The sequence below is a fragment of the Chanodichthys erythropterus genome, chromosome 8 (assembly GCF_024489055.1).
Source record: "Chanodichthys erythropterus isolate Z2021 chromosome 8, ASM2448905v1, whole genome shotgun sequence".
Classification (NCBI taxonomy): Eukaryota; Metazoa; Chordata; class Actinopteri; order Cypriniformes; family Xenocyprididae; genus Chanodichthys; species Chanodichthys erythropterus.
The window spans coordinates 752,451-767,698 of NC_090228.1; the positions used below are offsets into that span (position 1 = coordinate 752,451).

A 15,248-nucleotide genomic window follows, 5' to 3' on the forward strand; every position below is an offset into this window, starting at 1 on the left:
CACAAGAAACGCGCATTTAGGACTGCGCATGCGCATTAGGTCGATCCAGCCTGAAAAATACCGTTTTTTTTTTTGTCATGATTCGAGCGTTTAGAAACAAAATTTATGAGACAGTTGTTGTCAGATTTCATTGGTGATTTCAATTATGAAATTTAATCAAAAGCTTGGCGAACAGCTTTGGAGAATTTGATGTTTCCCCATTCAGAGAGATCATAGAAGCTACATTATGATGCCCGAGCGGCGTTTCAAAGATGGCCGCTGAGTGAAATGACTTGTTTTAAAGGGACTTTGCATTTTGCTCGTTGCACTTTCTCTCATTCATATTAATAAAAGCACACAGTCTTTCGCAAGCGCAAGTCTTTGAAGCTATTGTTACACAATACTGTCACTGTAAACTGGCCTGTCAATCATCTTGTTAAAATCCTCCACATTTAATTTAATTTAAATTTCCTACTGTGTCGGAGAGAAAAGCAGCACGATGATCTTCCAGTCGCGGGTTTTCACACAGAGACTCCTCATGTTTGCATAATATAAAAGTCCACATTGTTATTGCAGATGAAATATAACATGGGTAACATCAAATAAATATTTGATCAGGTTAATTGTTGATTAGTCACCCTTTTAACCGTCGGTCACGTGACACACACAAACCTGCCATGTTTGTAGTTTTTTTTGTACACTTTATTCGTGTTTGTAGTTCTGAACCAATACTCCTTCAAAGCGCGTTGGGTTGTGGGCAATATTAGCCGAGTTCAAATTAGACCATCCGGGGACTTTTGCATACAACATACTATACTTTGGGACACACTTATTGTAATCTCACATACTATAGTATTTAGGATGGATAGTATGGACTGACATTAGGACACGGGGACACAAACCAGGGAACGTTGTGGCAAGGTTCTCTAAAAAAGTTATAAACAAACGTCCTTCCAGTAACGTTAATAGAGCGTTCCTCTTTAATATTGTTCTCAAAACAGCACAACTACTTTATTTGTACGTTCCAGCTGGACGTTTTTTTAATGTTTCTACTTGTTTCAGATTCAGAGAACATTTAAAGGTATCTTTCCCATAATGTTTGAAGAATGATGAAACGGAAAGTGTAGAGAATAAGTTAACGTAGAACACACTTTTTTCTGCGCCTCTCCTGTGTGACTGTCGCCTAGCAACAGAACAGTTTCCACGGTGACGTCACTGCCGCTGTTCTCAGCGATGCAAATGAGCTGCTGTCATTCAGTCAGAAAAATCAGATATTATATTATAGTCGCTGTGAAGAGTTCGAGCGTCCAGCAGACCAGACAAAACAATAATTCATCAAACAAACACTGACTCTCGTGCTGTGACGACAGAAGAGGTTAAAGGTTAAAGCAGTTTTGGTTCTGCGAGAACAGCAAACAATCGTTAGTGACGTACGATTGATGAATGAATGAATCGTTCTTTTGATCCGATTCTTTAAAACGAACCGGTTCGCAGCAGGAGCCTTTAGTATGTTTACTATAAATGCAAATCATATTAACAGAGTTAATCATGTCTGCTGCAAATTTGAAAGCTCGCTATTTGTGCCTCAGACAATACATAACTTAAATTTTTTTTTTTTTTTAAATTAAGCAGGTGCTTAATTACGAACCTGAAAAAGAGAGTCCTAATAAACAGAGTTAATGAACACATGAGACATCTCGATTAAAGAATAAAACACATAAAATACAGGAATATCTACCTTCAAATAATAATAATAAAAAAATCAATAAAGATATTTGCCTACACAGACATTTAGTAAAACTTGTTTGAAGCATTAAAGTATTATGAAACCTGAAAACGTAAAATAACGTTAGTGTAAATGAGCGGCGGATGTTAACCATAGATGCCTCATTCCGCCATCTTGCAGCGGTCATCATGGCACAACATTCCGCAGCTTCTGGATGTGAAACCGCCGAGATTTAAATTCCCGAAGAAATTGGATAAACTTTCACAGGTGAGAATGTGTTGGTTTGTGTTTTTATACGTATTAACTCAATATTATATTTTTTACTATGTACTTTTAATGTTTTTACTTTTTACCATGGTAACTTTTTGACCCCTTCGTCTTGTATTTAGTGAAATCATCTGCTGATATATTCATACATGCATCGAACTACGGTTGCAGACGCCGTCAACTTGCTCTCGAATGTTCACAGACCGCTCCAATATGGCGGACGGCCGCTAATGAGGCATCTGTGTGTATATATCTATGGTTTTAACTATACATGTGAAGCAGCGGCGCCACCGTGTGGACAAATGCGGAACTTCAGCCTCATAAATGGCCAATGAGAAGAATTTTAAAATGTAAAAGTTCACTCAGTTTTATTAAAAAAAGATCATTTCATTTGTTACAACAGCTTATAGTCGTGACTGAATGAGCTGTACACATCCATTTTTATACAATGTTTTACACGTAAAGCATGTACAATGTACAAAAACTCGAGATTGTGGAAATTTCATGAGTGATGAGAAACCAAATGTTGGTCACCTTTGAACACATCCTCGCAAAGCACCACGGGAATCCAAATAAAACATGAATAATGACGAGATTCTGTCATGAATCAATCCTGCTCACTCCTTCAAAGTGCTTTAGACATTTTTCCCGCAATTCCAGCAACAATGTCTGACCCGTGACGCTTCCCACCGGGTTCAGTGGCGACGAAAGTTCAACTAAAACCCACCGATGGATGACGGTAATGAGACACAAACTGAACCGCTCCTGTAAAGTGCAGCTGAGAAAACAGAAATGCTGGTGTGAGCAGAATCTTAAAGGAACTAAAAACGTGGCGTTACCCAGAAGCCCTTGCAGAACAGGATTGGGACAGAGATTTGGAGCCGCTGTTTCTGACACACATTCATGATTGTACCGAAGCTGCTGTCGGACACACAAAACAACACAGTCACACCAGCAACCGATGAAGACTGATGGGTAATATGGGATATTTGTGCTGGTGAGTTTCCCTTCTTTATAAAAGCTCCTGCAGAAGTGCTACAAACACAGAAACCGATGCATTGTGGGAAACTAACAGACACTAGAGGAGCTTCAGCACACAAAAAACACATCACAGATTGTCTCGGGACTGTTGGTTTACTGACGGGACGAAACAGGACAACAGCAGCACTGCAAGGACATGAGGATGATGATTATAGCTTATAAATACAGTATCTACACAGTATGTGGTACAAAAATAATCAACCTTTTGTGGGCACTGAGATTTAAAAAAGTGAAAAATGGTTCTTTAAAAAACGCTCAGGCACGAGAAGTCGTCCGTGACGCGAGCGAACGAAGGCCGCGCTTCAGAAACTAAAGCAGTTCTGCCTTCGTCAGGCGCAGATGAGGGCACATCCGTGACGTCTCCAGTAGAAAAATAGTAGAAAAATACGAGTACCATCTTGTGATTGTGAGTCAGATCACAGTGTGGTGCTGCTCCGAGCCTGCAGGGGGCGACACGCCTCGTCTATTTGGCATTGACGCACACGGGGGCGCGTTTGATTCCGAACTCCTGGATTAAGGCAACGCATCACGTCTGTGTGGATTTAATAAATCTTTCTCTTTAAAAAAAAAAAAAAAAAGAAAAAAAAAAGAATGTACAAATTTCTTTTAATACAAAGCTCTATGGCGTAATCAATAAACACTGTATAGAAAATATATAAATATGTTTTCTTTTCTTTTAAAAAATGTACAGAGAGCCGCCAGACCCGAGATAGAGTCTCCAGACGCACGTTATTTACATAAAGGATGTGGGCGGGGCTTATCGCGGCGGGGGCGGGGCTCAGGACGAGTCCGTGCAGGGCGAGGGCGGGGGCGGGTACAGGTGGTGCGAGTAGCTGCGTTCGGTGTAGGGCGACGGCGGGCAGCTCTCGCAGTTCTCCTCCGCCGACAGATACTGGCTGCGCGGGGTGGGCGGCGGCGGCAGCGGCTCCGAGTCGTAGTTCAGGTCGCTGGTGTAGCCCTTGACGGCGGCGGCGGCGCTGGACGTGTGCGGAGCGCGGCGGCCCGGCGTGTAGTCGCTGTCGCACACGTCTGTGCTGCACGGCGTCGTCGGAGGGGCGAAGTGACGGTAACTGTACGGCCTGTAGCTGTAGAACACACACACACACACACACACACACACACAGAGTCAAACGCTGAACACTGTCGACACACGTCATCATCTGCGTCACGCCGCGTTACCTGTACGACCGGTGCGTCGATGGGCTGTTGGACGAGTATCCGAACTCCATGGTGTACTGCGACCTCACGGTGGCCGGAGACGGAGGGGGATTCAGGATCTGGAATTTAACATTATTGTAATAAATAAAAATATTGTTAAAATTAATGATACATTTTATATTTATTCAATAGTACATCAACCAACTTCAATAGAAATGTATATTCAACACATTTGAATTTTGATTGGCTGATACGACATCATCATCATCACCTTGACTAACTATATTTAAATCCTTAAAGGGTTAGTTCGCCCAAAAATGAAAATTATGTCATTAATGACTCTCCCTCATGTCGTTCCACACCCGTAAGACCTTCATTCATCTTCAGAACACAAACTAAGATATTTTTGATGAAATCCGATGGCTCAGTGAGGCCTGCAAAGCCAGCACTCCGAACCGCTGATTCGACACAAAAGATTCATAACGCTCCGAAGCTTCCTGAAGCAGTGTTTTGAAATCGGCCATCACTATATAAGTCGTTATTTTGTTTTTTTGTCGCACCAAAAATATTCTGGTGGCTTTATAATATTAATATTGAACCACTGTACTCACATGAACTGATTTAAATATGTTTTTAGTGCATTAATGGATCTTGAGAGAGGAAATGTCATTGCTGGCGATGCAGGCCTCATTGGATTTCATCAAAAATATCTTAATATGTGTTCTGAAGATGAACGAAGGACTTACGGGTGTGGAACGACATGAGGGAGAGTAATTAATGACAGAATTTTCATTTTTGGGTGAACTAACCCTTTAAACTAACTGAATGTAAACTCTGATTAGAGACGGAAGCTGGCGGCGACTGACCGGAGGGAAGTACGTGCCCTTGGTGCTGGAGGAGCTGCTGGACGAGGCTCCGGTCACATGAGCGCGGTCGTACGGCGGCCCGCTGCTGCCGCCCATGATGCTCAGCGAGCCGATGACAGATTTCCCCCGAGACATGCCTGAGAGAGAAACACACGTGAGCATCCGCACACACACCTGACGTCTCTGCGCGAGCGGCGGCGCGTCCCTCACCTGGCAGCGAGCCGCTCAGAGAGCCGGGGTGCGGCACGTATCCCAGCGGCACCGACGAGGATCCGTGGACCACGAAGTCATTGGTCATGGTCTCGCTGTCGTCCTTCATCTGAGGACACAGGACGCGCTGGCACACGAAGTATACGGCGCCCACCACGAACAACACCATCACGACGCCCACGATGGAGCCGATGGTGTTGGTGGGAGGAAAGGAAGGCTCTTCTGTCGCATCTGAGGACGAGAGCAGAGAATTTCAGATGGTTTCAGATGACATTTAAGGCTTTTAAAGGGTTAGTTCACCCAAAAATGAAGTTTCTGTCATCAATTACTCTCCCTCATGTCGTTCCACACCCGTAACACCTTTATTCATCTTCAGAACACAAATTAAGATATTTTTGATGAAATCCGAGACTCGTCCATAGACAGCAATATAATCAACACTTTCAAGGTCCAGAAAGGAACTAAAGACATTGTTAAAACAGATCATGTGACTGCAGTGGATCAACCTTAATGTTATGAAGAGACGGGAATACATTTTGTGCGCAAAAACAAAACAAAAATAACTTTATTCAACAATCTCTTCTCTTCTGTCATTATCTTACGCAGGTGACGCAGTGAAGCTTCTGTGTTTGGATCCGAACTCCGGCTCAGTATTGGCCAAAGCTGGTCATGTGATCGGCACAACGCATACATGTGACGCTGACGCAGGAGCCAATAATGAGTCGGCGTTCTGACGATGAACCTGGAAGCGCCGGACGTAAACAGTGTATGAGAATGACACAGAAGAGAAGAGATTGTTGAATAAAGTTATTTTTGTTTTGTTTTTGCGCACAAAAAGTATTCTCGTCTCTTCATAACATTAAGGTTGATCCACTGCAGTCACATGATCTGTTTTAACGATGTCTTTAGTACCTTTCTGGACCTTGAAAGTGTTGATTATATTATAGGAGTCATACACCTGTCGGGATTTCATCAAAAATATCTTAATTTGTGTTCTGAAGATGAGCGAGGGTCTTACATGAGGGTGAGTAATGTCATTGTTTGGTGAACTGACCAGCTTCATATCGCTCTTTTTAAATTTGAAAGTAAGACTGTGACGTACAGCAGCCGATCTCGTCAGAGTTGTCCGTGCAGTCCGTGTTGTGGTCACATTTCTTGTGTCGTCCGATGCACTGGCCGTTGGCGCAAGCGAACTGATCCACGGGACAGAGAACTGCAGCAGACGGACAGAAGCGTGAGAGAGTCGCACAGGAAGACACTGTTATCGCGAGGAGCGGCTCGCGGGCGTTACCTTCACAGTTGCTCTCATCCGAGCGATCCTGGCAGTTGATTTCTCCGTTGCAGCGCAGCGACACGTCCACGCACTGCTTGCTGTCGCACTGGAACTGCTCGTCGGAGCAGACGGGACAGTCGCGCTCGTCGCTGCTGTCGTCACACTCGGCGAAGCCGTCGCAGCGCCACGCCTGCGGGATGCAGTCGACCTCGCCGGACACGCAGGAGAACTGCTCAGGAGAACAGGTGGGCGGCTCTGAGGAGGAACGGACGGACATGTGAGCGGGAGAGAAACGTGCTGTGAACGCTGTACAAACTGACCAACAGAAGCACCTCCACAGGAGAGCTCGTCCTGCAGCAGCACCAGATGAACGGGACACGAGCAGCGCGTGGTTCCGTCTCCCTTCACGATGCAGATGTGCGAGCAGCCGCCGTTATCAGACGTGCAGGGGTGTTTATCTGCACACACACACAGAGATCAGCTGACACGATCGACACACACTCACACACACACACACACACACACACACACTTACTGTACTCCTCCATGTCCAGCTCGTGGACGGCGTGGATGTCGGTCAGAGAGGCGATGCGCGCCTGGATCTTGGTGCGTCCCTCACGCGTGACCTTATCGATGCGCTCGATCATCTGCTGCTGCCGGTCGATCCAGTACAGGTAATTCCCGAACACCGTCAGACCCACCGGCTGCAGGATGTTTGAGTCCTCGATCACGATCCGATTGGCTCCTGGAGGGGTGGGCGGAGAGAGGGGAGTGGTCAGGGACTGAGGGGCGGGGCCAAGGAAAGCACTCATTGGACGAGGAAATTTTGAGACACGAGAGGAAACAACAGGGAAGGAGACGATGACAGTATTTATTTTTATATGTTCCATTTTAACTTTGTTTTTGTCATTTTATGAGTTTTTTTAACCTTTATTCATTTTTATTTCAGTTTTCGTGATTTTAGTACAACAAGTTAAACTAAATAATGCAAAATTTAGACATTTATGTGATTTCAAATATGGCTTTAGTTTTAGTTAAATGTGCAAATTCTGAGGTTTGTGTGAAACGCTCAAACGCGTGCAGGGCGAACACAGTGACCTTTGACCCCTCGGGCTCACCGGACAGGTCGCTGCTCTCGATGCGCCGCAGGTCCATGTCGACCCAGAAGAGTTTTCCCAGCTCGTTGTCGACGGCCAGAGCGACCGGCTTCCCCAGATTGCTGAAGAACAGAACCTCGCGCTCCGTCCCGTCCAGAGCGGCGCGTTCGATCTTCGGCGAGCGATCCTGCAGATTGGTGAAGTACATGTACCTGCGGGAGAGACGGCAGACGCTGAGAACACGTGACACGCACACAAGCCCTGAAGAGCCTGAAGGAGCGACGCTCACCCTCGCTCAGGATTGACCACGATGGCGCGGGGTTTGTCGTGTTCTCCGCGCAGCACCACGCCGACCCGTGAGCCGTCGGTGCGCGTGACGTTGATGACGTTGGTCACCTCGCTGGTCCAGTAGATGAAGCGGCTGTAGACGTCGATGCTGAGGTCATAGGGCTGCAGGCCGAGGCTCGGGCCGCCGGACACCACCGTCACGCTCTGAGAGAGAACAACACGCAATCGATCAGACGAGTGACACGCAATCCCATGAGTCTCTGGGTCTCGCGGCGGCGCTTACCTGGTTGCCGTCCTCCTGCGCGCGGCGGATGACGTTCTGCTTCGAGTCGATCCAGTACAGGTGGCGGTCGAGCGGGTCGTAGTCGATGGAGCGCACGTTCCTGAGGCTGTGGATGGGCAGGATGATGTCAGGACTCTGCAGCTCGTCGATGACCATGCGGTTGATGGCCGTCTTCTGACTGAACAGCAGGAAGGATGTGGGCGCTGACGGACAGACAGAGTCATTTAATCATCTTTAACAACGACCGTCTATTCGCTCGAACACGAGCAGGAAGCATGAGCGCTCACTCACCGCTGCAGGTCTTGTTGTCGTAGTTGAGCGAGTAATGCGCCGGACAGCCGCACACGAAGCTGCTGACGGGAACGGCCAGACACAGGTGAGAGCAGTGGCCGTTGGTGGAGGCGCAGGCGTTCCAGCCGCCCTGTCTGGACGAGTGAAACACCAGGATGTCCATGACGTAGTCCAGGTGCCCCTGTATGACCGTGCGGTTCTGCCCGCTGGTCTTGTTGGCGCGCTCGATGCTGCGCTGGCTCCAGTCGGTCCAGTAGATGTAGTCCTGGTACTGCGTGAGGCCGAACGGGTGCGGCAGGTCGTCAGCGATCACCTCGCGCTCCAGACCTGAGAACCACAACGTCAGAACAAATTAAATTCAACAGAGAAGCATGTATTTGTAGACTGACGTCACAGATGATTACCCAGCATGTTGGAGGACTCGATCAGCGTGGTGTCCAGGTCCGTCCAGTACAGCCGTCGCTCGGCGTAGTCGATGGTCAGACCGTTCGCACGGCCAACGTTCGGCACCAGAGTGATGCGTCCAGATCCGTCCATGGCAGCGCGGTCGATCTTCGGCCGTCCGCCCCACTCGGTCCAGTACATGAAGCTGAGAGGAAGACAGGCCGAGCGTGAGACAGCGGCGCACAAGTCACATGACCACACACACACACGATAAACACGCACGCACCCCTCGGCCGGGTCCAGCGCCAGCGCTCGCGGGCTGTCCAGATCCTTCCACACCAGAACCTGTCTGTGCTGCCCGTCCAGTTTGGCCACCTCGATGCGGTTGGTTCCTGTGTCGGCCCAGTACAGGTTCTTGCCCAGCCAGTCCACGGCCATTCCCTCGGGATAGTCCAGACCGAACTCCACCACGTGCTCCAGAGCGCTGCCGTTCATGAACGCTCGACTGATGGTCTGAGGAACACCAGAGACTCGTCAGAAACACACAAATAAGACTAGAACCTCCAGCTGTGTGTGTGTGTGTGTGTGTGTGTGTGTGTGTGTCCTCACCTTCAGCGTGATGTCCGTCCAGTAGATCCGGTTGTCGGTCACGTCGAAGTCGAGCGCAGAGGCCTCCTTGACGCCGGTGAGCGGGATGGCCACGTTGTTGTTGTTGGTCTCCAGCGAGATGCGGCGGATGTCGGTGTGGCGTGAGAACAGCAGGAAGGCCTCGGGGACGATGCAGGTGCTCAGATCGGCCATGAGCTCCAGACCGATGGGACACGCGCACGACACGCCCTGAGGCTTATACAGACACAGGTGACTGCAGCCGCCGTTAGCCAGCGCACACGGGTTCACACCTGCATCAGAGAGAAGCAGTGACATCACGGTCACGTGTGTAACGAACTACATCAGTCTTATGAAACAGATCCAGCCGTGATTATGATTGGCTGAGTTGCATTCGAGGGGGCGGAGCTAAAGAGCTATATTTGGTGTAACTGTTCACCACAACTGATTGGTGGAATTTTCTGCACAGCATCATGGGTAATGTAGTTTTTCACCATAAACGCAACAGTTATACATATTTTTTAAATCACTCTTTTGCTTTTTAAATTATCAACAACGTGATTTATTTTAATTAACATGGCGGGGTGTATGAAGTAACCGTTTTATAAAAGCGAGCTGTTCTAGAGTCAGCGTGACGCTGCGTCCTCACCGAAGGTCTGCTTGACGTATGTGGCCTTGATGCCCATGAGGTCGGGCAGCTGGTCGATGATGACCTCACGCTCCAGGCTGCGCTTGTGCAGGCGCTCGATGCTCCGCCGCTGCCAGTCCGTCCAGTAGATGTAGTCGCCCAGCAGCGTGAAGCCGAAGATGTGAGGCAGGTTATCGTCCACCAGAACCCGCCGGCCCGACCCGTCCATCTCCATCACCTGAACAACAGCAGAGGAGCAAACATCACGGATACAAACCCTGTCTGTAATAATGATAAAAAATATCAATAAAAAATGTATTCAAATGTGCAAAAAGTAACAAATAAAAATAAGAAAAAAGAATAAAAAGATATGTAATTTAAAAAAATGTTTTCTTAAGATAAAAATAAAAAATAAAGATACATTTTTATTTAAAACAATTTTATTGTTATGAAAAAATTCTTATTTTTATTTTTTCATAAACTTTTTAATAAGATCAAATAAAATTGAAATAAGAAAAATAAGATTAAGATATTGTTAATAAATATATAATATTAAAAAATAACAATAAAAATGAATTCAAATGTGTGCAAAGTAACAAAAATATGAATAAAAAATTAAAGTTTTTTATTTTTCATCATTTTATTTTTTATCTTATTTTTATTTCTTAAAAGCGAAAAATAAGATATTTCTTATTTAAAACAATTTTTTTTTTAATAAACTATTTTTAATAAAAAGAAAAATTAAAAGACTACAAATAAAGGCTTTATAAGATATTTTAAGATTTTTATTTATCTTATTTTAATTTTTAGGATAAGAAATATATTTTTTTATTTTTAAAAACCTTATTCTTGTAAGTTTTCTTATTGATTTAAGATAAAAAAAAAAGATCAAATTAAATCAAATATAAAAATACAAAAGATTTGAAAAGAATACAAAATAAAAGAGGTAAAAAGAAAGAAAAAAATAAAATAAATGAATAAACAAAAAGTTCACTGCTGTGGGATGTTTAGTAAAGCTTAGCAACAGTAACCGAGGGGGGCGGAGCTTAGCAAACGGTCACTAACAGCACCTCTGAAAACAGAAGACGACATCATCTGAATAACAGGAAATGCTGCAAGGCTCGTGCTCAACACTGTATGCACGGAAACGGTGGCCGTGGTTACTAATGACGCCAGTCACTCTGAATTTGAATCAGTGTCCAGCAGATGAATGAACTGTGTCACCTTTAACCAGACGCTGTCCTTCAACTGCAGCAGCAAGAGCGTATAAACATCTGAGACACAGAGCTCGTTAATGAACACGCTCATGAAGACACAGAGCTCATGTTTACAATCGTCTGAATCCTCAGGAACACTCCGGCGCATGTGTGTAAGTATATATACACCATGACAGCGTGTTTCTGGTGAAATGAAGTTTCCATCTTGGATCGGATCGTGACCGCAGCGCTGTGGCTTTCAGACTCCGGCTCTATTCTAAACAGAGCGACCGCAGCTGGACTGGAGCCGCAATCGGAACCAGATGTGGGTGAAACCGCGGAGCGGGCCGTCCTGCAGCCGACGCGTCACGAGACTCAGAACCGATTCAATCGACGAGTGCAGCTGGGTTTGAGTGGGAAATAATGATGCAAAATAATCATGTGACTGTCAGAATCCCAGCGAATGTGTGCCGTTAATGTGAGCTCTCAGCGCAGCAGATACACACACAAACACACACACGGCTAACGAGACACGCTGAAGCACCAGAGGCTAATCGTGACCGATGACTGACAGCACGAGAACACGTGTCGAGCTTTCCCAAAATCAACTTTAATAGAGGAGTTTAACGTCTCAATACTTCACAGGAAAATATCTCTACTTCATTATTGTGTATTTAAGTGGAAAATTAAATTACTGAATTATGGAAGCTTGTTTCTGCCGCAGAATAAAGAAATAAAGTTATAACTTGACTTTCTCGCAATGCAAAGTTTATAATTCGCAATTCTGACTTTCTCACAATTCCGACTTTTTTTCTTGCAATACGAACTTTATAACTCGCAATTCTGACTTTTTCTCGCAATTTTGACTTTTTTCTCACAATGCGAACTTCATAACTCGCAATTCTGACTTTTTTCTCGCAATTCTGACTTTTTTTCTCGCAATACAAACTTTATAACTCGCAATTCTGACTTTTTTCTCATAATACGAACTTCATAACTCGCAATTCTGACTTTTTTCTCATAATACGAACTTCATAACTCGCAATTTTGACTTTCTCACAAAACGAACTTCATAACTCGCAATTCTGACTTTTTTCTCATAATACGAACTTTATAACTCGCAATTCTGATTTTTTTCCTGCAATTTTGACTTTTTTCCCTCACAAAACGAACTTCATAACTCGCAATTCTGACTTTTTTCTCATAATACGAACTTCATAACTCGCAATTCTGACTTTTCTCATAATACGAACTTCATAACTCGCAATTCTGACTTTTTTCTCGCAATTTTGACTTCTCACAATGCGAACTTCATAACTCGCAATTCTGACTTTTTTCTCATAATACGAACTTCATAACTCGCAATTCTGACTTTTTTCTCATAATACGAACTTCATAACTCGCAATTCTGACTTTTTTCTCATAATACGAACTTCATAACTCGCAATTCTGACTTTTTTCTCATAATACGAACTTCATAACTCGCAATTCTGACTTTTTTCTCATAATACGAACTTCATAACTCGCAATTCTGACTTTTTTCTCATAATACGAACTTCATAACTCGCAATTCTGACTTTTTTCTCACAAAACGAACTTCATAACTCGCAATTCTGACTTTTTTCTCATAATACGAACTTCATAACTCGCAATTCGGACTTTCTCACAAAACGAACTTCATAACTCGCAATTCTGATTTTTTTCTCACAATACGAACTTCATAACTCGCAATTTTGACTTTTTTCTCACAAAACGAACTTCATAACTCGCAATTCTGACTTTTTTCTCATAATACGAACTTCATAACTCGCAATTCTGACTTTTTTCTCGCAATACAAACTTTATAACTCGCAATTCTGACTTTTTTCCTGCAATTTTGACTTGTTTCCTCACAAAACGAACTTCATAACTCGCAATTCTGACTTTTCTCATAATACGAACTTCATAACTCGCAATTCTGACTTTTTTCTCATAATACAAACTTTATAACTCGCAATTCTGACTTTTTTCCTCCCAAAACGAACTTCCTAACTCGCAATTCTGACTTTTTTCTCATAATACGAACTTCATAACTCGCAATTTTGACTTTTTTCTCGCAATACAAACTTTATAACTCGCAATTCTGACTTTTTTCTCACAATACGAACTTCATAACTCGCAATTTTGACTTTTTTCTCACAAAACGAACTTCATAACTCGCAATTCTGACTTTTTTCTCATAATACGAACTTCATAACTCGCAATTCTGACTTTTTTCCTGCAATTTTGACTTTTTTCCTCACAAAACGAACTTCATAACTCGCAATTCTGACTTTTTTCTCATAATACGAACTTCATAACTCGCAATTCTGACTTTTTTCTCGCAATACAAACTTTATAACTCGCAATTCTGACTTTTTTCCTGCAATTCTGACTTTTTTCTCATAATACGAACTTCATAACTCGCAATTCTGACTTTTTTCTCGCAATACAAACTTTATAACTCGCAATTCTGACTTTTTTCCTGCAATTTTGACTTGTTTCCTCACAAAACGAACTTCATAACTCGCAATTCTGACTTTTCTCATAATACGAACTTCATAACTCGCAATTCTGACTTTTTTCTCATAATACAAACTTTATAACTCGCAATTCTGACTTTTTTCCTCCCAAAACGAACTTCCTAACTCGCAATTCTGACTTTTTTCTCGCAATTTTGACTTCTCACAAGGCGAACTTCATAACTCGCAATTCTGACTTTTTTCTCATAATACGAACTTCATAACTCGCAATTCTGACTTTTTTCTCATAATACGAACTTCATAACTCGCAATTCTGACTTTTCTCATAATACGAACTTCATAACTCGCAATTCTGACTTTTTTCTCACAATACGAACTTCATAACTCGCAATTTTGACTTTTTTCTCACAAAACGAACTTCATAACTCGCAATTCTGACTTTTTTCTCGCAATACAAACTTTATAACTCGCAATTCTGACTTTTTTCTCATAATACGAACTTCATAACTCGCAATTCTGACTTTTTTCTCACAAAACGAACTTCCTAACTCGCAATTCTGATTTTTTCCTCCCAAAACGAACTTCCTAACTCGCAATTCTGACTTTTTTCTCATAATACGAACTTCATAACTCGCAATTCTGACTTTTTTCTCACAATACGAACTTTATAACTCGCAATTCTGACTTTTTTCTCGCAATACGAAGTTTAACTCCCAATTCTGACTTTTTTCCTCGCAATAAGAACTTTATAACTCGCAATTCTGACTCTCGCAATTTTGACTTTTTTCTCACAATACGAAGTTTAACTCTCAATTACGACTTTTTCTCGCATTTCTCAAGATGTCATCTAGCCGTGTTCATCGGCGCTGCGTGTGAAGCTAGCACACACGTGGCGAGTCGTCTCACCTCGATGACGTCAGTCTTGGCGTCGCCCCAGTAGATCTTTCTCTCCGTGTAGTCGAGCGCCAGTCCGTTCGGCCACCCCAGAGACGTGTTGACCAGCACCAGCCGCTCCGTCCCGTCCAGAGCCGCGCGCTCGATCTTCGGCACTTCACCCCAGTCCGTCCAGTACATGTACCTGCGGCGACACACGGGACAGACACGCTTCAGCACACGCATGAATGTGCAGAAACATGATTACTGTGATCAACAGCCGTCTAACTGAGGTGTGAAACACTGAGTGTCGAGTGTACAAACGTCTCACCCCGCGACGGGGTCCAGCACGATGGCTCTGGGCTCGTCCAGCTCCTCCGATATCAGGATCTTCCTCATGGTGCCGTTCAGCCGGGTCACCTCGATCCGGTCCGTGCCGGTGTCGGTCCAGTACAGGTTTCGTGCTATCCAGTCCACCGCGATCCCGTCCGGGTGGTTCACCTGCGAGGTCACCACAAACTGTGGGTCACTGCCGTCCAGGTAGGACCGGCGTATGGCCCGCACCTCGTCGTCCGTCCAGT

General features: G+C 44.4%; 1 protein-coding gene across 3 annotated transcripts in view; it reads right to left on the reverse strand.

The window, feature by feature from the left end:
* Positions 1-175: 175 nt before the first annotated feature.
* Positions 176-15,248, reverse strand: part of lrp6 (low density lipoprotein receptor-related protein 6) — a 24,920-nt gene continuing 9,847 nt past the window's right edge. For 2 of the 3 annotated variants that reach the window (XM_067391297.1, XM_067391298.1), the window contains 18 exons: positions 14,999-15,248; positions 14,701-14,872; positions 10,119-10,335; positions 9,473-9,762; positions 9,150-9,376; positions 8,884-9,068; positions 8,480-8,806; positions 8,189-8,391; positions 7,907-8,109; positions 7,639-7,829; positions 7,056-7,265; positions 6,853-6,978; positions 6,539-6,775; positions 6,350-6,460; positions 5,248-5,478; positions 5,038-5,174; positions 4,193-4,290; positions 176-4,098 (listed from right to left, as the gene is read on the reverse strand). The exon at positions 14,999-15,248 is cut by the window's right edge and continues 147 nt beyond it. In XM_067391297.1, coding sequence (XP_067247398.1) covers positions 3,792-4,098; positions 4,193-4,290; positions 5,038-5,174; positions 5,248-5,478; positions 6,350-6,460; positions 6,539-6,775; positions 6,853-6,978; positions 7,056-7,265; positions 7,639-7,829; positions 7,907-8,109; positions 8,189-8,391; positions 8,480-8,806; positions 8,884-9,068; positions 9,150-9,376; positions 9,473-9,762; positions 10,119-10,335; positions 14,701-14,872; positions 14,999-15,248 — 3,722 coding nt within the window. In that variant the 3' untranslated portion in view covers positions 176-3,791. Of the gene's footprint in view, positions 4,099-4,192; positions 4,291-5,037; positions 5,175-5,247; positions 5,479-6,349; positions 6,461-6,538; positions 6,776-6,852; positions 6,979-7,055; positions 7,328-7,610; positions 7,830-7,906; positions 8,110-8,188; positions 8,392-8,479; positions 8,807-8,883; positions 9,069-9,149; positions 9,377-9,472; positions 9,763-10,118; positions 10,336-14,700; positions 14,873-14,998 lie in introns of all 3 variants that reach the window. The other variant, XM_067391299.1, reaches the window with a different exon arrangement.